The 19,652-nt window shown below is 39.6% G+C and overlaps 1 protein-coding gene across 3 annotated transcripts in view; it reads left to right on the top strand.

Moving 5' to 3' along the window:
- LOC131968221 (R3H domain-containing protein 2) overlaps nucleotides 1–19,652 on the top strand; it is a 58,565-nt gene that overhangs the window by 14,388 nt on the left and 24,525 nt on the right. Inside the window, exons 3-15 of one of the 3 annotated variants that reach the window (XM_059329003.1) lie at nucleotides 6,477–6,635; nucleotides 7,286–7,444; nucleotides 7,594–7,816; nucleotides 8,556–8,597; nucleotides 9,718–9,804; nucleotides 9,976–10,120; nucleotides 12,335–12,413; nucleotides 13,166–13,225; nucleotides 13,827–13,967; nucleotides 15,254–15,362; nucleotides 16,894–16,989; nucleotides 18,310–18,341; nucleotides 18,975–19,028. In XM_059329003.1, the coding sequence (XP_059184986.1) occupies nucleotides 7,658–7,816; nucleotides 8,556–8,597; nucleotides 9,718–9,804; nucleotides 9,976–10,120; nucleotides 12,335–12,413; nucleotides 13,166–13,225; nucleotides 13,827–13,967; nucleotides 15,254–15,362; nucleotides 16,894–16,989; nucleotides 18,310–18,341; nucleotides 18,975–19,028 (1,004 nt within the window). In that variant the 5' untranslated portion in view covers nucleotides 6,477–6,635; nucleotides 7,286–7,444; nucleotides 7,594–7,657. Of the gene's footprint in view, nucleotides 1–6,476; nucleotides 6,636–7,285; nucleotides 7,445–7,593; nucleotides 7,817–8,555; nucleotides 8,598–9,717; nucleotides 9,805–9,975; nucleotides 10,121–12,334; nucleotides 12,414–13,165; nucleotides 13,226–13,826; nucleotides 13,968–15,253; nucleotides 15,363–16,893; nucleotides 16,990–18,291; nucleotides 18,342–18,974; nucleotides 19,029–19,652 lie in introns of all 3 variants that reach the window. The other 2 variants (XM_059329002.1, XM_059329001.1) reach the window with 2 other exon arrangements.

The raw sequence follows: 19,652 nt of genomic DNA, 5'->3' as shown, positions 1-19,652 counted from the left end.
AGAACTCCATTAGGGAGTAGGGATTTCCTGGTCATTTAAATTCATAGGTTGAGAGTTGCCAAAGGTGTGTATTTTTTGGCCTCTTTATTTTGCTGGTGATGTTTTAAGTGTTTGTATGAATTTCACAGTGTAATACAGTTCTACAACCACAGCATAACGCCTCTTTATAATAATAATAATGTTTTTTCAGTCAGAAGAAAACTTTCCCACAACAGAATGTTTTCTTTTGCTGTGGTTGTTCACAAATTAGAATTGTTTCTGCCTCCACTTGTCTGCAAAGTTTCTCTCATGGTGCGATGCAGTCTCGTCATTTATTGATGTAACTTCAGCCCTTATCAGGCAAGGAATATGTAACATTGTTAGCTACTGCCATTTGGTGAAATGACAGCATTTTGTCATTCAGACATAGAAGACTTTTACGTTTATGTTCTCTACAGCTTCAGTCAGACATGACAGGACAATGATGAAATATGCTCTGTTTGTCACATTCATTTTATTATTCGCTGTTATTTGAAAGAAAATTCTGCTGTCTGTTTTATAGTACCCAACAGTACACAAGCATTGAATGACAGGACATTAAGTTGGGTCTGTTCCTATTAGCTCACATACTGTTTGCACCAAAAAGACCAGGCTGCTCTGATTGGTCATTGTTCAGGATCTCCCACATCTTTGCTCTCGCCCTCTCTAACTTGTTCCAGCAGGGATGTGATCCAAAACTGTAGAGAAATGAACAAAATTGGCAACCAAGCTAGCATGTAGCAAAATGTAGAAGTGTTTTTTATGTAAACACTGCAGCATCATGCCTGAAGCATGTGAACATATATAAAAATCTGTTATGAATTTAAATCAGCTTGAGCCATTGACAAGAAGCTTATGTGTCAAAAGCTGCAGTTCCTCATCTGGCCACTTGAGGCTGTTTCCAAAATGAAGTTAATCCTCATAGACACCCATATTAAAATGTATAAATAAATTGTTTTGGTCTCTATAGCTAATTTCCTTGTTCATGACAACTGTGAGGGGGATGAATTGTTTTATAACTCGCCCATTTCACTTATATTTAGGCTTAAAGTTATGTATAACTAAGGGAATGGCTGTTTTGAGCGACAGGTCAAACCACCTCACAGGTTGCTTGCAACTGTATTCACTCCAACTCGGCTCACCTACGCTCCACCTCTGTGCCCCTTTTTTGGAGTTCCTGGGAGTTAGGAGGAGTCAGACACTGCCAAGATGGCAACTGCATAAGCCACACACTTTGAGCTTCATTTCAGCTCTGCAGGACCCTATGGGTGACGTCAGAGACACTACATCCATATTACATAAAGTCTGTTTCTACATTATTCAATGTGATTCTTTCATAATTCTTATTTACTGTTTTAATTTTGGCTCACAAGGAATTCCATATTTCTCGGCTTCACCCACATTCCAACACTTTTTCCTTCATCATTAATGCATGCAAGATCAGGATCCCCTCTTTCTCCTCTGGCATTCATTCATTATGCAGAAGGGAGACTGTTGTTCACTTACCAAACACCTCTTTCACTCCATCACCCACTTTCTCCTTGTATCCACCATTCTTTTTTTTCTCTTCATACACCTTCTCTATGTTCCCCCACATGCAGTGGATAACTATACATAGGTTATAACTAGTGAGAGCAACAGAAGAGGGGGACTTGGAGAGAGCTACAGAAAGGTAGGTAGGTAGGTAACTAGGGAGGGAGGGGAGGGAAGGAGGGAGAGAATGAGTCATAGCACGTCCCACAGGACTGAGTGGGTTGGCTGAGTGGAGGAGGATGGCGTCAGCAGTAGGCCTGACAATTTAAGAAGACGCATTAAAAGAGGAAGAAAAAGGAGAGAAGGAGAGAGAGACAGAGAGCTAACACTTAGAAGTGGGTGGATGGAGAGAGAGAGAGAGAGAGATATTGATGGGAGGGGTTGACGTGGAGGGGGTGGAAGGCAGGAAGGGGTATCCTCATAGCATTGAGAGAGAAATGAGAGGGGGTGGCAGGGAGAAGGACAGAGAGAGACGTAGATGGAAAAAGAGAAATCCTGTCTTCCGCTGCATTTGACCATTCATGTCCCCCACATCTGTGTTCTGTGCCTTGTTAGTCCGCCTTGAGGATGTTTTTTTTCTCCATATCTTTGATCCTATTGTCAGCTTCCAGTTTCCCGGCTCTAATTTTCTGAAGCATATAGTTGCCTTAATCACTTTTACATAACTCACAGCAGAAAATATCAACGGTATCTGTAATTTCTATGCGTGTGTTGGCCAATGATGCATGTATCCATACAATTACTGTGTGAAGCACAGACTGTTTTAATGTGAATGTGCCGGGACCGTTCCTCTATAGTCCTTCGTGCTCTGCCAGCCCCCTCGTCCCCTCCCTATGTGGGATTGTGTAAGCGACGCAAAGGGGAATCCTCTCTGACACAGACAAACACTGGTACGCACACTCTTCAAGCGCTGCTGATATATAATATGTGCAGGGACTGAGCTTGCACAAACTCTGCCATTCGTACACACACATCAACCTCCACTCAGTAAAGGCATAACCTTGCTGCCTTTTGTGAAATGGGTTCTCTCTGACGTCAAATGGGCGAGGTGCGCAGCTGAATACAGAGGAGCTGAATTGGGTCGAACTGCCTGTGTGTGTCTCTCCCACTGCCGTCTGTGGGTTGGTACGTGCTTGCTCACTCCGGTTTGCAGCGTTCTGCGCTTCCATTCACCTTCGTCTTTCATTCAGCCTCTGCAGAGAAGATGAAGAAGCATGTCTGCTATGCATGCTTCTCCATTATGAAATTTGGAACAATGAAATGAATTAAACTGTCTCTGCACTGTATGGCACTGTTGTTTTGCTGGAAAAGTAATCGAATTTTGTTTAATTCTTTTGAAGGGGATTTTTTTCCACTGGATTGTTTTCCTTACATTAATCTAGAAAATGCAAGAAAATAAGAACAGAAGCCCATTATAAGTTCCAAGGTATCATCTTCTTAAAGCTGTTTTCTCATTAAAGGTAAACAAAAAGACATACAAAAATAAGTAAGAGTCTAGCTGCAAATGCTCAAAAAGATTCTATAACTTACATATGTTTGGCATTTTTAGAAGAAATAAAAAAATATATATATTTTTAAAAGATTGTTAAACATATTTAAGTTAATCACTTAGAAGACTTGATTATAGGTTCATCCATGTGCCGAGCTTGAGTCCTTGCTGTTGCGGGACTTAATGCCTATAAATAAATAAAAAAACTTGGTAGTGACCTCCTCTCCACTCTTAGGACTACTATGCAGTAGAATTCTTCTCATTTCTCTCACTTGCCCCGCTGCTAACTATTGCTGAGACCCTGACCTAGCTTGACCTGGAGCAGCTAAATTTGACAGTGAGCTCATACCTGCACAAAATATTTAGTCTGGCTATCCTTCTGTCTGAAGTGGTGATATACATTCTGTGCGCCATAACACAAACACGCCCATACTCCTGGAGTTGACCAGACAGATGGCTCTTTCTGTCTCTTTCACTCACATTGTCTCACTCCATTGGCAGTCTTTGGTGGGGTAACCTGACGCAGTGGGCAGAGCAGTGTGTGACCGGTGCATCTCAGCTGGTTGACTGTCATCAGGAGGGCCAATGTAAGAGGCTGCAAGGCCAGTAATGTGTGTGAAGCGGGCCAGAGTGCCCTGCACTGCATAATGACAGCTGATAAAGATGATGGTGATTTTTTCTTTTTGGTCTATGGTTTATGTCTGCCAGGTGGCCCTAGTCTGTGCTTATCCCAATTCTGTATCTTATTGCACTTTCTTGCACTTTTATGTGAAGCACTTTGGTGCGGCTCAGCCATCTGTAAATGCGCTATATAAATAAATCTGACTTGACTTGACTTGACTTCCCTCAAAAAAGGGGTCGGAAGGCCAAAAACGGGAAGTTATCAAGTTCCTGCCAGTTCTTACAACATTAAATGGGTTGTCAATGTTTGTTAATTAAAACATCCCTGTTCTGCTATATTACATCAGCCTGTTAATGTGCTTGCATGAGGCCAACATGATGTGGGAAACCTCTTATGCTATAATGATGTAACTGGCCAGAGTCCTACTGCATGTCGGCAGCCTCATGTGATGGCGCTGACAGTTGGCAGAGCGACAACCGACCGACCGACACACTGACTGAACTGGGACACAATAGGCAGTGCTGTTGCTGGTTTTGTAGATGCTAAGTCTGCAGTGTGCAGCCTATATTATGAGACATTGTAGTTAAAGTCTTATGTCTTGATAGCCCTTTGCATTACCACAACATAAGGATATGTGATGTATTAAGATAATCAGGATTAACACTATTTCCCATCAACAATAGGACAGTATGAAGAGTGGCATCCCATATGTATTTAGATAATCTGTCGTTTTGATGTAATGTGCTAATGGACACGTGTCTTGTGTTTTCAAGTGCCATGGCTGTTTGTCTAATAATGATGATTAATTGCATACTACTCATCTCAGTGGCTTTATCACTTCAAAGGTGCAAATTTTTCTCTCTACTACCTGATATACTATGACCTGGATGACTGGAAGCGCACATTGTTCTTTGTAATACAGTCTTAAGATTTTCTGATCTTAGAGCAAATTGGAACAGCACTGATAGCATGTCCTGATCTCTCAATTTCCATCCGACCTCGTTCTATCTGCATCCCTCTCAGTCTGTGCACACTGCAATTCACATTTTTAATATCATTCTTTTCCCTGCTCTTCTCACTGGTACTCGCTCAACACAAATGGCAGCAGTTGAGAATGACGTTACCATCTCCTTGGCAACACTGTGGGCCGGTTTGTGTGTGTGTGTGTTGAGGGTAGGGGAGTGATGAGGAGAGAGAGCTCAAGAAACATAAGAGAGGAATGGGTTAGGGAGGAGAGAATGGGTAAAGCTGGTTTATTCATAAGCACCCCATTTCTGGCTCTGATTCACAATTTCTCCTGCAGCCCCTCCCTGCTATTGCTATTCCATTTGTCTGCTCAGCCATGAGATTCACACTTGAGATGAATGATTATCTTTTCTTTCTAATCCAAAACCATTCATTGTTTTGTGCATGAATAGACTGTTTATATAAATGTGTTTGTGGGTGAGTGAGTGAGTGAGCAAAAGGAGGAGATTATTTTGAAGAGACGGTGTCAGGCATTTGTATCTGCCTACAGCAGATAGCGTGGCTGTATTTGTTGCTGCTGTATTGCAAGCTTATATAAGCAGAGTGGGGTTGGGGCATGTGGGTGTCCTGGTCAGTGATGTGGTGTAATGCTGCTGATGCTGCTGCTGATGACGCCTTTGCTGTTGCATTGCCTGGGTCTCCCTACACTGGGAATCCCTGCCTAGTTTGTTCACTCATCTCATCTATCCTGCAGCAGAGCACATCACAGCACAGCACAGCAGTAAAGGCAGGGACATGCATGAATGGCAGTCATCCACGCCTCATGCATGCAATCTGGCGTTCACGCTTCTGATCCCTGAATATGTGCTCACTTGCGCTTCATCTCACTATTGCATGCATGCATACATATGGGATTTCATGCATACTCTTCATCTTTTTCTTTCAACAGGCACAGTTTATGTGCTGTTGACCCTGTGATACCAGTGGATATAGGCTTGTAGGACAGATGGATTGCTGTTCGTCTGTGTCTGTGTTTGTGTATGGCTGTAATGCCAGAGACATCAGAGTTGCCGCTTTAGAGGCAGAATTCACCCCGAAGCTGTTTGCGGTTCTGTGTCATGTTTTTCCATGCTGGGAAAATGGTTTTAACGATGTGAATTAGAGGAAGTAAGTAAGAGCAAGAGAGCATACTTCATTATAATAAGTGGGTTATTGCTAATATTGTTTTAATAATGTTTATGAAGATACACAAGCTGACATCTAAATGTTTTTTGATTGTTGGGAGTTTAATTAAGATTAATCTGCAGCTGGATAATGTCTAAAAGGTTTAAATGTGAGAATTTGAAGCATGTTTTTTTTTTTGTATGTTCAACCAAAGCTGCCTCACAAATGACTACCATCCTGTTGTAGTCCTGCATCACATTCTTGGTTGTATGGTGAACTGTCATATTGGCAGTTCACCATACAATAAACTTCATTAGCTGGTTACAGTGATTGTTTGTGTTGGCAAATAAAACTGGCAAATACCCAACTCGTTGAAAGGCAATCATTTTCACTGCAGTATGTTGACAGCTTTGCCAAATGAACCCTTTTTCTCTGATGTTTTGCTGCTAGTTTGAATATAGAGGGAAAATATGTATCTTGCTCTTTCTCAGAAAACTCATTTCCCATTCATAAAGAGTGTAGCCCACACTCTAGAAATCTGCAGCCCTGTGTGCCAGTAGGCTCTGCGCTTTCAGCTGCTTTGTCCCCCTCCCTGCCAGAATCAGCAGCAGTGGCAGCGATGAGTCACTCAGTGTGTGAAACATGACGTCATTCGTGTCTTCCTCTTCTGTTCTTGGTGTCCAGGGCTCCTGACTGGAGGACAGGCCATGCTGCTGCACTGAGCCGGAGGGAAGGAAAAGAGAGAGGCCCCTGAGGACCGCTGAGGTGGTGGCCAGCCTGTTGGTGTGCCCCTCCCCCTTGTCTGGCTGGCTAGCTGCTGCCTCTTCTGTTCACCTGATCGCTGTAAATATTGCTGCCTTTCTTGTCGTTATGCATGTTAATGTTCTTGTAATATTGTTGGACCAAAGCGGTGTTATTTGAAATGAGCTTGCCATCATACTGGAAAAATTAAACTTCAGTACAAAAATTATCCTATTTTGTAACTGATTCCCATGAATGTTAGCGAAAAAGTTGGCTTATGCTAATAATGCCTGGGCACATAAAAGAAGAGTTTGGAAGCGATAAAAAACATGATTGGGTTTGAGTTTATATAGTTCACATTTCCTTTCTGGCTCATACCTGCTGTTAGTGTCTGAAACTGGATGAAACATGGTTTGTTTCATCCATCAGAGTGGCATAGTGTAAGCAGTATAAATGTCACGTTGGTGACATTATAAATAAAATAACATTAATAACTAATTACCAATTAAGATGTTAATATTCTTAATTCCTAACCAACAATGTCGTTTCTGTATCTGTTCAGATTAACTGTAGAACTGTTGAAGTTTTGAAGTGAAGTTTTGTTGCTGAAAAAGACTTATTCTGAACACATAATATAACAAACTAGTTGAAAAGGATTATAATCAGCTGCAAAGACCAGTCATTTAACTCGGAGAATTTATCATTTTTAGGACTGTTTTAACTTGTTTTTTTCACCTGTCATTTCCTCTCAGCCCCACCCCGAAGGCTAAGGCTTGCTATGGACTGCGCTTCGCCCCCTGCTGCAGCCCAGCCCAGTACACTACCTTAGTGGGTTCCCCTCAATTTCCTGTGTGTGGTTCCCATCCACACTCACTGTACAAAGTCCAGCACAGATCTGGTACCACCTACAGGTAGATTACATAGCAGTACACTCTCACATAAATACTGTATGTCTTTCTCTCTGCATTCTCTTTTTCTGAATTTTTTAAAGCCCTCTGGTGTTTAAAGATGTCAGCGCTTTGAATTCCCCTCTTTTTTTCTCTTGCCTCTTTTCTGTCAGTCACTCCTGGGTTCTCCACCCAACCCCCTCCCCAACTCCCACCCTCTCCCCCTCCCCTAAGAAGATGTCAGTGAGCCTGACAACAGACATCCAGCAGGAGGGAGAGAGTGGGCCACTCATTGAGCCCTGCAGTAGAGGCAAGACCTCCCCTCAACCCCAGGGCACCAAGGAAGGGACAGGTGATGGCCTGGAGCCTGAGGATAGCTCCCCACAGGATGCACAGGTAGGAGGAAGTTGCAAAGAAGGGTATTTTCACACCTATGCTATTTAGTCAGGTTGAATTGGACTCTGGTTTGTTCTACCACTTGGTGCTATTCGTTTGGGCAGATGTGAACACAGTAATCACACTCGGGTGTGGCTCAAAATAACAGCAAGACCCTTTAAGAAGGTGGTCTTGATCCCACACAAACTGTGGAGCAGTTTGTTTGTAGTGGGAATGTGATCCGACCTCGATCCGACCCAACAACCTGCCGTACTCTGCAGTTTTGAGCTAACTGCCTGTAGCCAGTTGTACTTTTCGCTCTAGCTACTCACACTGTAGCTGCTTGCATAGAGATAACCTGAGAATGAACCAAACACATCTTCTTGCAAAATGTGTAGCAGTATTTTAGCGATGAATCCTCAAAGTGCATTCGGCATTCTGCCTGCAATGTTTCCCTTGCAAAGGCACGCACAGTCCAGAACACAGGACCTTTTCCCTGTTTTTGCTTTCTTGTTCCCGCCCCAGACACATCTGACTATTAAGCAGTGTTGAATGAGTGAATTAATGTTTTTTACCTGGCTGTTCACATGGTTTGTAGCGATGTTCTTTGGTCTGCTTGGTAGTCTCAGTCTCATTCGCAAATGTCTGTTTTTTATCTTACATGCATTACATCGTTAAATCCATGGCTAATGGATTCTTGGGTGTATTTAATGTTCACCTTATTACTAAGATTAGTAAAGCAAAAAAAATTCCCTTGCAGAAACGGGCTCCTAATCACAGCCATGGCAGGAAAAGGGCCAAGGTAAGTAATTTGTGTTTTTTTTTTTTTTTAACTATAAAGCCAGATACTTTCTAAAGTCACCCATATAACTTTGTAACCTATAACCTCCTGCTGGTTTGTTGTATAAGACCATTCATTATTAACGTTCTAATCCTCTCAACTACAGTGGACCACTTTTCTTATCATTCGCTAAACTTCTTAAACTCCATATGAGGGTTAAAATCAGGTCTGTTAGAGTGACCTCACATTCCCACACAGGCTGATAAAGAATAGAATATGATAAGCAGTAGTTGGTTTGCTTAGTCTGTGTCTTTGGCCACAAACTGCTAGTGGAAGAAGCCATGATAGTATAGACATCGACTCTGAACCCCAGTTACACTGGTCAATGTAAACATTCACAGGAATGCTTTAAAGTTTTGCCTTTGACATGGTAGACATTCCCACCACCTCTAAATAACACTTCACATTGTGTATGCAGCTGAAAAGCAGCAATAATTTATTTTAAATAATTTGTTTTGTGGCCAACGAAGACATTGTTATTTTTGTGAATTAGTGTTATCTATCATTTTAATAACGTGTTATAATAGAAATATGCATTTTACAAAAAAGGTTATGCAGAATTTTTTTTTACAAAATGCATGCATTGGAGGAATGCATTGAAATCCATTTTATTTATATAGACCAAAACCATGAATCTGCCTCTGTAGAATATGTACATCATGGGACAGGCAGTCCTCCATTAAAAAACAAAATGTAGTTTTCAAAAATCAGTAATATAAAATTAAATAAAAACATTATTATGGAAATTAAAAAATCAATAATATGAAAATTGAGAGTGAAATTATAACACTTTGTAATGCAAGCCCCCTGTAATTTAGTTTAGTTCACCATTTAATATTTTAAACTTGGAGAAACTCTGGTGTTTAATCAGCAGGTTACATGCAATTTCTCCCCATTTTTTGTTTCTTAACTTCATATTACCTGTTTTTGAGCTGTGCTTGTTGTTAGAAGGCCCTGTGCTTGCTGTGAACTACAATAATTGTCAGGGAACTTTGATTTGAGGAAACAGATCTGCTACAATTTAAATCCCTAAAAACGAACTTAATTAGCCTCACAAGTAATATGTGTGGTTCTGTTTCAGTCTAATGCCAAACTGAAGCTGGTACGGAGTCTGGCAGTGTGTGAGGAGTCCTCTGGTCCGTTCTCCAATGATGGACCTCCAGAATCGGTACTGTTCCTGTCTCTAACCCCTAACCCCTCACCCTAACCTTTGCCCATACCCTGCAGTCAGCCTAGCCTGCAATTCCTTGTTTGCAACGACAGTTGTTTGTGTAGGATTAATAATGCTCAGTAGACTAAACAAAATTAGAATTCAAAATTTCATCATCTTTTCTCATAGCAATGGAATGTGGTTTTCCAGGATATCATCCAGCTTCACATCAGCTGTCCATCAGACAAGGAAGAGGAGAAGTCCTCAAAGGACGAGTATGAAAATGAAGAGAAGGAGAAGAAGGACAAAGCTCCGCGAAAGATGTTATCACGTGGTAAGATGACTTCGGAGGGTTAAATGCATTTTGTAGCCTGTTTTGGTACCATGCTTTTATTCCCTTGTTCAAGGGACATTTTTTGCTTTTTTTAATATTTTGATCGTTGGTGAGGATTTGGTTAGCGCCTATAATAAGTCTGTAATAAGCTGTGTAGCCACAATACAGAGACTCAGACCCTTAAGCACAAAACCATCCCCATTGACACCCATTAAAACCACAAGTTTTTCCACAGCCATGACAGCATGAAAGAAAGAGTTCTATTGTATCAGACGTTCAATATTGAGCGCTTGCTTCAAAAATTTAGTTTTTATTATTTTCCATGGGATTGAACTGTTTTCTCATGTTTTTCCTATGGGGCAAATTTTATTTTCCTGGTTCAGCATCAAAATCAATGCTGTTGCTTGTCATTGATTAATCATTGACACCCCCTAGCATTTAGTATACAATAGTTTTGTGTATTTTTTCATAAAAAAACAACAGCAATGGCATCTGAAAATCAATAAATATTTAAATAGTTATGATCAGGACTGAAGTTGGTTAAACTCCATGAAAGTGGAAAATAATATTTAAATACAGTAATTTTATAGCAGTTTTAGGAAGGGGAGATTTTTATCCCAAGGTACCAAGTAGGGGTTGTTGTTTTTTTTTTTTTATCTGGAGGGGGGGGGGGAAATCAAAATCAAATCAGAATCAATGTTGTTGCTTCTCACTGACATATCCCAGACTGGAGAAAAAAATCCCCTAGCATTTAGTTTACAGACAATAATTAAATGTCTGTGTTTGTTTTTTCATAACAGCAGTAGCATTGTGTAAGCAAATTGACAATAAAAGGGTTAACATTCTGAAAATGAATGAAGATTTGGTTAGGAATATTCGGTAACCAAATATATTTGGCAGAATATTGCAGAAAGCCACATCCAGTATTCGGTGGAATGAGTGAAAAACAAGGCCGAATATATATATTAAATATTGGCGGCACGTTTTAATGACCCAAACAAACAACGTGCAGTGACTTGGCACGTTTTACTCACGCAATCATATGCATGCAGTGACGCGGTAAACATAAACAAAGATGTCGGCATTGTGGAAGTATTTCAAAGTTACGGAGAAGGAAAAAAGAGGTTCGGTCTGCAGCGAGTGCTCAGCCGAAATATCTAGAGGGGGGTCCTCTGCTAACTACAGCTGTATAAGTGTATGAGGTTACAAGCACACTTATTGCAATTTACTTGAGCCTTCTGTTTACATTATTAGCCTACTGTGAAGTAGACTTGTGCCAAAAGGACAATAATTCCTTTGTTGTGGGTTCATCCACTTTTATGCATTACTCTGCTCTTTTGGGAATGTACTTCTATTCAAATATTCAAATGTCAGAATATTAAATAAACATTTATTTTGTTTGAAAATCATGTCTAAAAATGTATTTTATTTATACAATATATTTTTTAAAATAATGAAAAACTTAACAACCACATTCAGTATTCGGTCAAGTGTTTGATTTTTATTCGGCTTTGGCTTCGGCCAAAAATTTGCTATTCGGTGCATACCTAGATTTGGTCAAAAGATTTATCCCAGTAAAAATTGAAAACAATTTGATAATAAAAAGATACATTAAAAAAAAAAAAAAAACGTCTTAAATAAGAACAACAAGTATTAAATAACAGCCAGTTAAAATGCCCCACATTAGTAATTTTTTAGGGTTTTGTAGTGTCACGTTTGTTAAATGTAAATCTAATGTCCACTGTATTATTAATACCCCAACTAATATGATTGTCAAGCTAATTTCTCTGGACGATAATGGGATCCCTCCCTCTACTTTTTCTAATTACCTACCTCACTCCCTCTCGCTGCAGAGGCCCTCAGGCGTCATTGGACTCTGAGAGCTGGAGAGATGAAATGGCTAGCCCAACTGTCTAGTGTAGTGGAAAATAGTGGAAAATGATCCCCTGAAGAGTGTGTGTTTGTGTGTGTGTATGTGAAAGCATAGAAGAACAGCGAGCTGGTGTCTCATGCTATCTGCTTCTGATGTTTATCCTCCCTGAACAACCTGGAATGTAGTTGCTGGTGTGTTGGGATGCCATTTTAGGAGCTATGCTTGGCAGCGTTCTGACTTTGCACCTTACAGAAGTGTCACTCGCTCTCCTGTGTCTAACCGTGCTCTCAACATTTTTGTTCCTCTTGCCTGCCTGTTTACTTTGTCTTCCTCTCTGTTAGACTCCAGTCAGGAATACACTGACTCCACGGGCATCGATGTTCACGAGTTTCTGGTCAACACACTGAAAAACAATCCCAGGTATGAGATTGCCACCAATTGCTGACTGATATGCAACAACAGGAGAACAAAAGAAAATGAAAAAACAAACAAGAAAAATAAGTAGATGGCGCAGAGCTGGTCATTTATATTAACGTATTCGATCCTTTACAAATTTGTTTATACAACAAACTACTGAAATATATTTATCATTATTTATAAGGTCAATTTATAATATATGATATAATTATTTATAACAAAGTTAGATGTTTTAATGGTTCATTTCTGATAATCTTTTAGTCTGCATCTTAATTCTGTTTTTTATTACGTAACTCATTAGGTAAATTCTTTAAGATACATTTTATTTTTTAAATAAATAAACTCAAGCATGCACAAAAACCACTTAATTTCTGTTTTTGTTAAGCGAAATACTGCAGCTTATAACATTGTAGTTGCACTGATGGCAAGGTGCCATATGAATTGTATCATGTCCTTGTGAGCAAAATACCTGCCAATTTTTCTGTCTCTTGATGTAAAATGGCTTATATTCCTCCAAAAATGGCAACATGGTTGCATCGAAATGTTTAAAGAAGGTGTGATTACAAATGCAGTTTGGAAAAAGATTTTGGAAAGAACACCATGTTAAATACAAGAGATACAACTTGAAATTGAAAGTGTTTATTGACATGCATCATACCTTTGATCTTTGGTCAGTATGCTCGCCGCTCTCTAGTCACTGACCCCCTCCCCCCTCTGATCTCTCCCTCTCCCTCTCTCCCCCTTTGGCCCAGCAGGGATCGAATGATGCTGCTCAAACTAGAACAAGATATCCTGGAGTTCATTAATGACGACAAGTAAGCCATGTCCTTCATAACCACTCTCTTGTATTTAAATTTAGCCCTTCTGCGTCCATCCCCTTTATTTATAGATTCCTGAAGTAATTAAATAAATATGGCAGGTTGTAGTTGATGTGTATGGGGTAAATTTGTGCTGACAAATTTTCTGGCTTAGGGCTCTGTGTAACCCTGTGACCAGAATAGTGTTATGTTAGTAAGAACATTTTTATATCTGTCTTAAAGCAGTAGATCATTTTGTGCTCAATAGAGCGAGATTAATATTGCTGTGCTTGTCACACAACAAACACCTCAGAATGAGGAAAAACAACTTTTTTAAAAGAGGATCATGCTTGTGGGTAACAACAGTTTTTATCACTGTTCTTTGGAAAAGATCTAGAACTATATAATTCGGTATGAAAATGGATGTTTCAGACAGTCGTGTTTTTTTACAATCCCTTTAGAATGCAAATTAATTTGTTCATGAACAACGTTATTTAATATCTTTAAAAGCTGATTTTTCTTTTCAAATTATAGCATTCAAGACAATTAGTTAATTAATTAGGAATCACAATGCAATGTAGAAATAACATACCTCTTTGTCTCCTGTGTCCCCGTGCAGTAACCAGTATAAGAAGTTTCCTCAGATGACGTCTTATCACCGTATGCTGCTGCACCGCGTGGCTGCCTACTTCGGCATGGACCACAATGTGGATCAGACAGGCAAGGCTGTCATCATCAACAAGACAGGCAACACACGCATGTGAGTGTCATTTCTAACTTTGTAGGAAAACCCAAGGCTGCAATAGCAGAAATCTGGACCTACTAATTATAAATAGAATAGAATAAAATTATTTAACCATTAAAAAAAACTGTTCTAGAAACTTTATTCAGACTCTTCCAATGCCAGGCTTTTAAAGGTGTCAATAGAAGTAACGTGAACTGCCTCAAGGAAGCTTGATGATGACTGATGTTTGAGCGAGATAAAGAACAACCTGAAATTTGAAAGAAGAGGGACATGTAACCAAATAAGAAGTTTGTTTCTGTTAAAAGCTATCACAGTATCAATTCACCTGAGTAATTAAAGCAGATAAGCCCCATATGCACCCAGTCGATTCTAACAACGACCCAGTGAAGGGCACAAACACAGTGTGCTTTTCACATTGTGTTTGCACTTGAGACAAAAGAGAACTTGTTAATTTAGCAACCAGCGAGCTGTTAAAAGTTAGGTTATTCCCCACAGCTATTTAAAGAATAAGCAACTTCTCAGAACCATCGTTTGAACCAGGAACAAATGCTATGATCAATGGGAACACTGGCAAAATATTTAGTTACACAGTTGGCTCATGATTTAATGTGTCATAAACTGTGGCCTAAACTATCTAGTAAAAAAAAATACTGATTTGCCAAATCTTTAAATAAAAACATTCCACAACTTGCCATTTGTACTAACGGTAGAGCCCACAGATCTTCATGAAACTCGTCTAATCAAAGAAAAATCTCTTGTGCTAAAGATACTTAAATTCATTGTCCCCAAAGTGTGTCCTGCATTTCAAACACCACAGAATTAACATAAAAAAAGTGTATATTTCTTCTGGAACACAACACAGAAGGTAGTACAGGAGTTAGAAAAAGTGCACAATTGTTATATTATTTTATTCCTGCAAACTCTTTTGGTAAATGGGGAAAACCTCAATAATTGTATTTAACTTTTTATGTCTTTTTTTTTTGAGGCAGATCAACTTTTCTTGGCTGACAAACAAGTTAAAATGCCAATGAGTTGGCCAAAAGACAACAAAGCGTACATGCATGAGATGTTGATACTGTTGACAGCAGCCAGATGCACCTTAACAATTTTCGAAATGAATGTGTAATGACTTGCATACAAAAGGCAGCAAATCATGAAACTCAGAGGTGGATGAACACAAACTGTCATTGTAAAACTGCTTTTAAACATGTTTTTTTGCTGTTACCTTGCTTTAATGTTTCTTCTAAAATATTGGAATGTTTTTTCCATTGTAACCCTTCTTTCCTCTCTGTTTTATACAGCCCGGAACAAAGGTTCTCTGAACACATCAAGGATGAACGTAACATGGACTTCCAGAAGAAATTCATCCTAAAGAGAGATGATGCCAGCATGGACAAGGATGATAATCAGGTAGGCTGCGTTGTAAACCATGACATTTGTTAACCATAGGAGGAGGGACATACAGTAGACAGGATGTGATGACATAGGACAGTTAAATACTTTTTCCAGATCAGAGGAAAAAAAGCGATGTGTACTTTTGATGCCAATTGAGCTGTGAATCAAACATTCACAGATTTCCGGTGGTGAGCCCCTATTTGGGCCCTATTTGGGCATCTGGAAGTAGGAGTAGTGGTGCTGCAGCATCATCATGAACCAGCCATGTGTTCATAATAAATAAATGAACCCTTTCATAGGTTCAGAAAAGAAAAATAACTGAACGGAGCAGTCTTAACTAATTTATCAATGGTAGCTACTGGATGTAAGATCACATAGAGTTTGAACAGCGTTTACTGTGCACTGTTGTATTTTCACAGTTGGCAGGTGGGTATAAAACAGCATCCATTCCAACGGAGATAAAAATTTGCTATGAAACAATATTTAATGATCTGTCAGACTTCAGGTGGTCCTAAAAATAACGAATACTGAATGAAGCGCAGCCTCCAATTATAGGCTGTGTTTTATTGTTAACCATTAGGCTCTCTGTCCAAAATGGTTGGACGAGATGGCTTGATACCACTTTTTTATTTTCAATACCAGTACCACCAACAATGAGTTGGTACTCTAACTATTGACAGGCTATTCTTATGCAGTAACTTGCATGTTCCTGGTACTATCTCTAATAATAACACAAGTTTAAATATGCAATGCATTTAATGTCACCTCCTTTGCTGTTGATGTACTGCGTGTTGGCCTGATGGCAACTTATGGCCTGAAACTGGGCTTTGTGATGTAAAACCAGTGACCTCTGTAGCACAAAAATCCTTCTAGCCAATTTTAGCTATGTCAGCCATTGCATGAAATGTCGCCTCATTTGTGACGCCTAACAAAGATGATAACAGCCCAGTATGCATGTGGAAAAAAGGCTTAAATGCATAAAAAAAGTGACGTTTAAAAAAACCCAAACATGTACAAGTGGACTAGGCCTTAGCAATGATGACTATAAATCTTATTTCTTAGATGCTTCAAAAAGAACTTGTACATACGTGTAACAGTAGTTTAGGAGGTTTTCAGTTAAGCTTCAACCACAACAGTTTGATCATTATAATAAAGAATAATTTACTTGCTTTGTTGGTGTCTGAACCAAGTTTCTCACACTTCATTCCTTCCAACAATGTTTGTTTGAAGCATTGACACATTTCTTTGGCGCCTAATGCTTGTGCATATTTGTCATTTTTCTTTGTTCTATCACGTTTGTGGTGTTAAATCTTCCCACGCTGATTCCACCCCTCAAAACACAGTTTCCATTCTGTTGTTTTGTTTTGACGGCAAGCAGCTGCTCTCCTTCGCATGCTACTGTTATCATGTGACTTGTTGCTACTTATTTCTAGAGCAGGTTGCATTAAGTGTGACTATACATATTTACATTAAACCAGCATATTTTTGTGAATATTGCAGATTAGATTTTGACTGCCATTTGTCCGATTGTCTTCCAAAATGTTAGATCCGTGTGCCGCTGCAGGACGGGCGACGTAGCAAGTCCATTGAAGAGCGAGAGGAAGAGTATCAGCGGGTACGAGACCGGATCTTTGCCCGAGAAGTAAGTATTGGACCTGGATAGGGTAATAAACACTGGGACATTACATCACATTTCTCAAACAGGAAGCCCCTTTTGACAAATTTGTTGTTTTTAATTACAAAAGAATAGGGATGGTTTATTTATTGGCTGTGCACTGAAGCGTGGTAATATTTCTATTTTAAGTCGGTGGTTTCTAGCAAGTTTTACTTGTGACCTGTTAATACGAAGCAATCCACACCTTATCAGAGGGCCCATTTGTGTGTGTTATGAGCAGTTACTCTTCGGAGAGTTTGATTTTCTCTGACTGTTTTAAATTTTAATAGTTTGTAGAGGCATAAAGAGGTAGAACAACAAAAGGAAAGTGTGAGGTTGTGGAGTAAATGACTGCTTGCATCTGCTTTGCCCACTGTATGTATACAGAGCAAACATGGTAGCTAGCTGTTTTTTTGCCAGGATGCCAAAACAACTGGGGGGAAAGTTGAAGGGAGAGCATTTTATTGGATTCATAAAGAACTGAGGGTCATTCATTTTCAGGGAAAGATTCACATGTAATAAGAAATTTCATGCGACGGTCATGATAACTGCCATATATCATAAAGGTTTATTTCATGTATGAAGTAGTGCCTTTTGGAAGTTATTCAGACACTGATAATATTTTTTTGGTACGTTTTTGGTATATCAAAGATAAAAACTAGCTAAAGATACATAACTTACAAGTTACATTACACTGGCTGTTGCTTAAGCTAATGTTCACTGAAGTGACACTCAATGACAACAGTCCATTTTTAACCAGTGGTCTCTACACCATCACAGATCCAGACTTTGTCCATTTATACACCTCCAGGCTTTTGTATGACTCTCCAGAGTAGGAAGAGGGAAAGTTGATCAGGTAATTGTAGATGTCAGGATATATCCGTTCTGCAGCGTTGTCCGCTCTGGTTGTTCAGTACTTGTGAAAATCAGCCCGGGTGCCTTATCGGTCATGTCTAAGCTATAAAGTTTGGCAATGTAGTGTTCAATGGTGTTTCAATGTGCTCGGAATTAAACTGCACTGTAAACCTGAAATTGACGCTGGCACCATTCATTTTTGCTCATACTTTTCTTGCCAGTGTGGTGTAAACGCAACAAGTCACATGACATCCGGAGCTTTATACAGTATTTGGCAGGAAAAGAGCAAACTGAATTTTGTTTCCACTCTCAGTAATCATCTTGTGGGAACCACTGCTGTCACATCCTAAATGTCAAACTTCTGAAAGGTTGAACATGCAAGAAATTGTTGGTCTTAAGTACTCCTAGATGAATGAAGCATTTCATAATGTGTAGGTGTCCTTTTTTTTACAGTCCTCTCAAAATGGATACATCAACGACAACAGGTAAGATGATTCATCCTATTGGAGACTCTAATATGTGCAATTTATAAGACCCCTTCTTTCCCCTTAAAGCTACAGTTTGCTTGTTAGGTTTCAGTTATGAAAAGCAGAGGGTTGTAGACCCATAAACACAGAATTTTTTTACAGAGTATGTATCAATTATTTGTACAAATCTGACCACTGATATTAATGTAGCCCCTACAAAAGTTTTTATTCTTTACCAGGCAAATGATGAATATGCATTTGCTGATGTTTCTCTCCTGTGCCATATTTTCGGTAAGGGACACAGTATTTCAGAAAGATTTGTAGGTAGTGGAACAAATGTTTTCTAGAAATAAGTTAGCTCACACAGTAGTTACAGTCAGCTTCCATCCCTAGGCACCCCGACCATTGAGGTTGAAAGATTAGGACGTAATATGCTGAGAGAGAGAGAGAAGGAAGGAGGAAGCGTGGGCTTTCCTACAGTCGAGGATTTTGCCTTGTGTGCGTTTTTTTTTTTTTCTTCTTCGCAGGGGTAAAAGTTCTTCACTGTTCCTACCTCCCACCCCTCCTTATGTCACCCTCCCCTAAACCCTCTACTGTTCTCCAATCCAGTCCTGTAACCCCAGCATTTTCTCCTAATGTTAACCCCAACAGACTTTCCACTGAGGGCTACTGCTCTAGCTCTCAAAAGAGGAGGCAAATCTTTAGGTATTCGGGTGCTGCTGACTTTGGCTTGTGTGTTGCCATGCCCATTCTTTGAAAGTGGTTTGGTGATGATAGTGGTGACTTGTGGTGGTTTTTATATCTTTGCTTGGCGTAGTCGGCTGATTGATGATGGCTATTCCAGCACTGCACCGTGGGGCTTCCCATGGCCCATGCATGGCTGCTTTGTGGTTTCACTGGGGACTGATTGACCTACTTACCCCTCCACCCATCCACCGTCAACTACATTTTTATATAAAGTAACTGCATCGCTTCCACAGTAACCTGTTTGTTTTGTGGTTGACTTAGTCTTGTAGCTTTTGTTAACATGTCACCTGTTGCATAGTAGCACTGAGAATATGTAAGCAGCAGTGCTGTTGAACTGACAAAAAAATGTATAGGAAACATGACTGTAAGTAAAACATGATAACACTGTCTTTTCTTTAGAGTTCAAAACACATGCAGCGAACAGATTATTTTCACTGATGATTATCCTCTGATTATCCTCTTTCTATCTATAGAATATCAGACAATATTAAAAAATGTTCATCATAATTTCCCAGAACCGAAGTTGACACATTTATGTAGCCTTTCTTATCTGACCAGGATCAAATCACAAAGATATTAAGT

The sequence above is a fragment of the Centropristis striata genome, chromosome 3, assembly GCF_030273125.1.
Source record: "Centropristis striata isolate RG_2023a ecotype Rhode Island chromosome 3, C.striata_1.0, whole genome shotgun sequence".
Classification (NCBI taxonomy): Eukaryota; Metazoa; Chordata; class Actinopteri; order Perciformes; family Serranidae; genus Centropristis; species Centropristis striata.
Note: the sequence above shows the minus strand (reverse complement) of the source record. Positions and strands in the feature narration are given on the sequence as shown.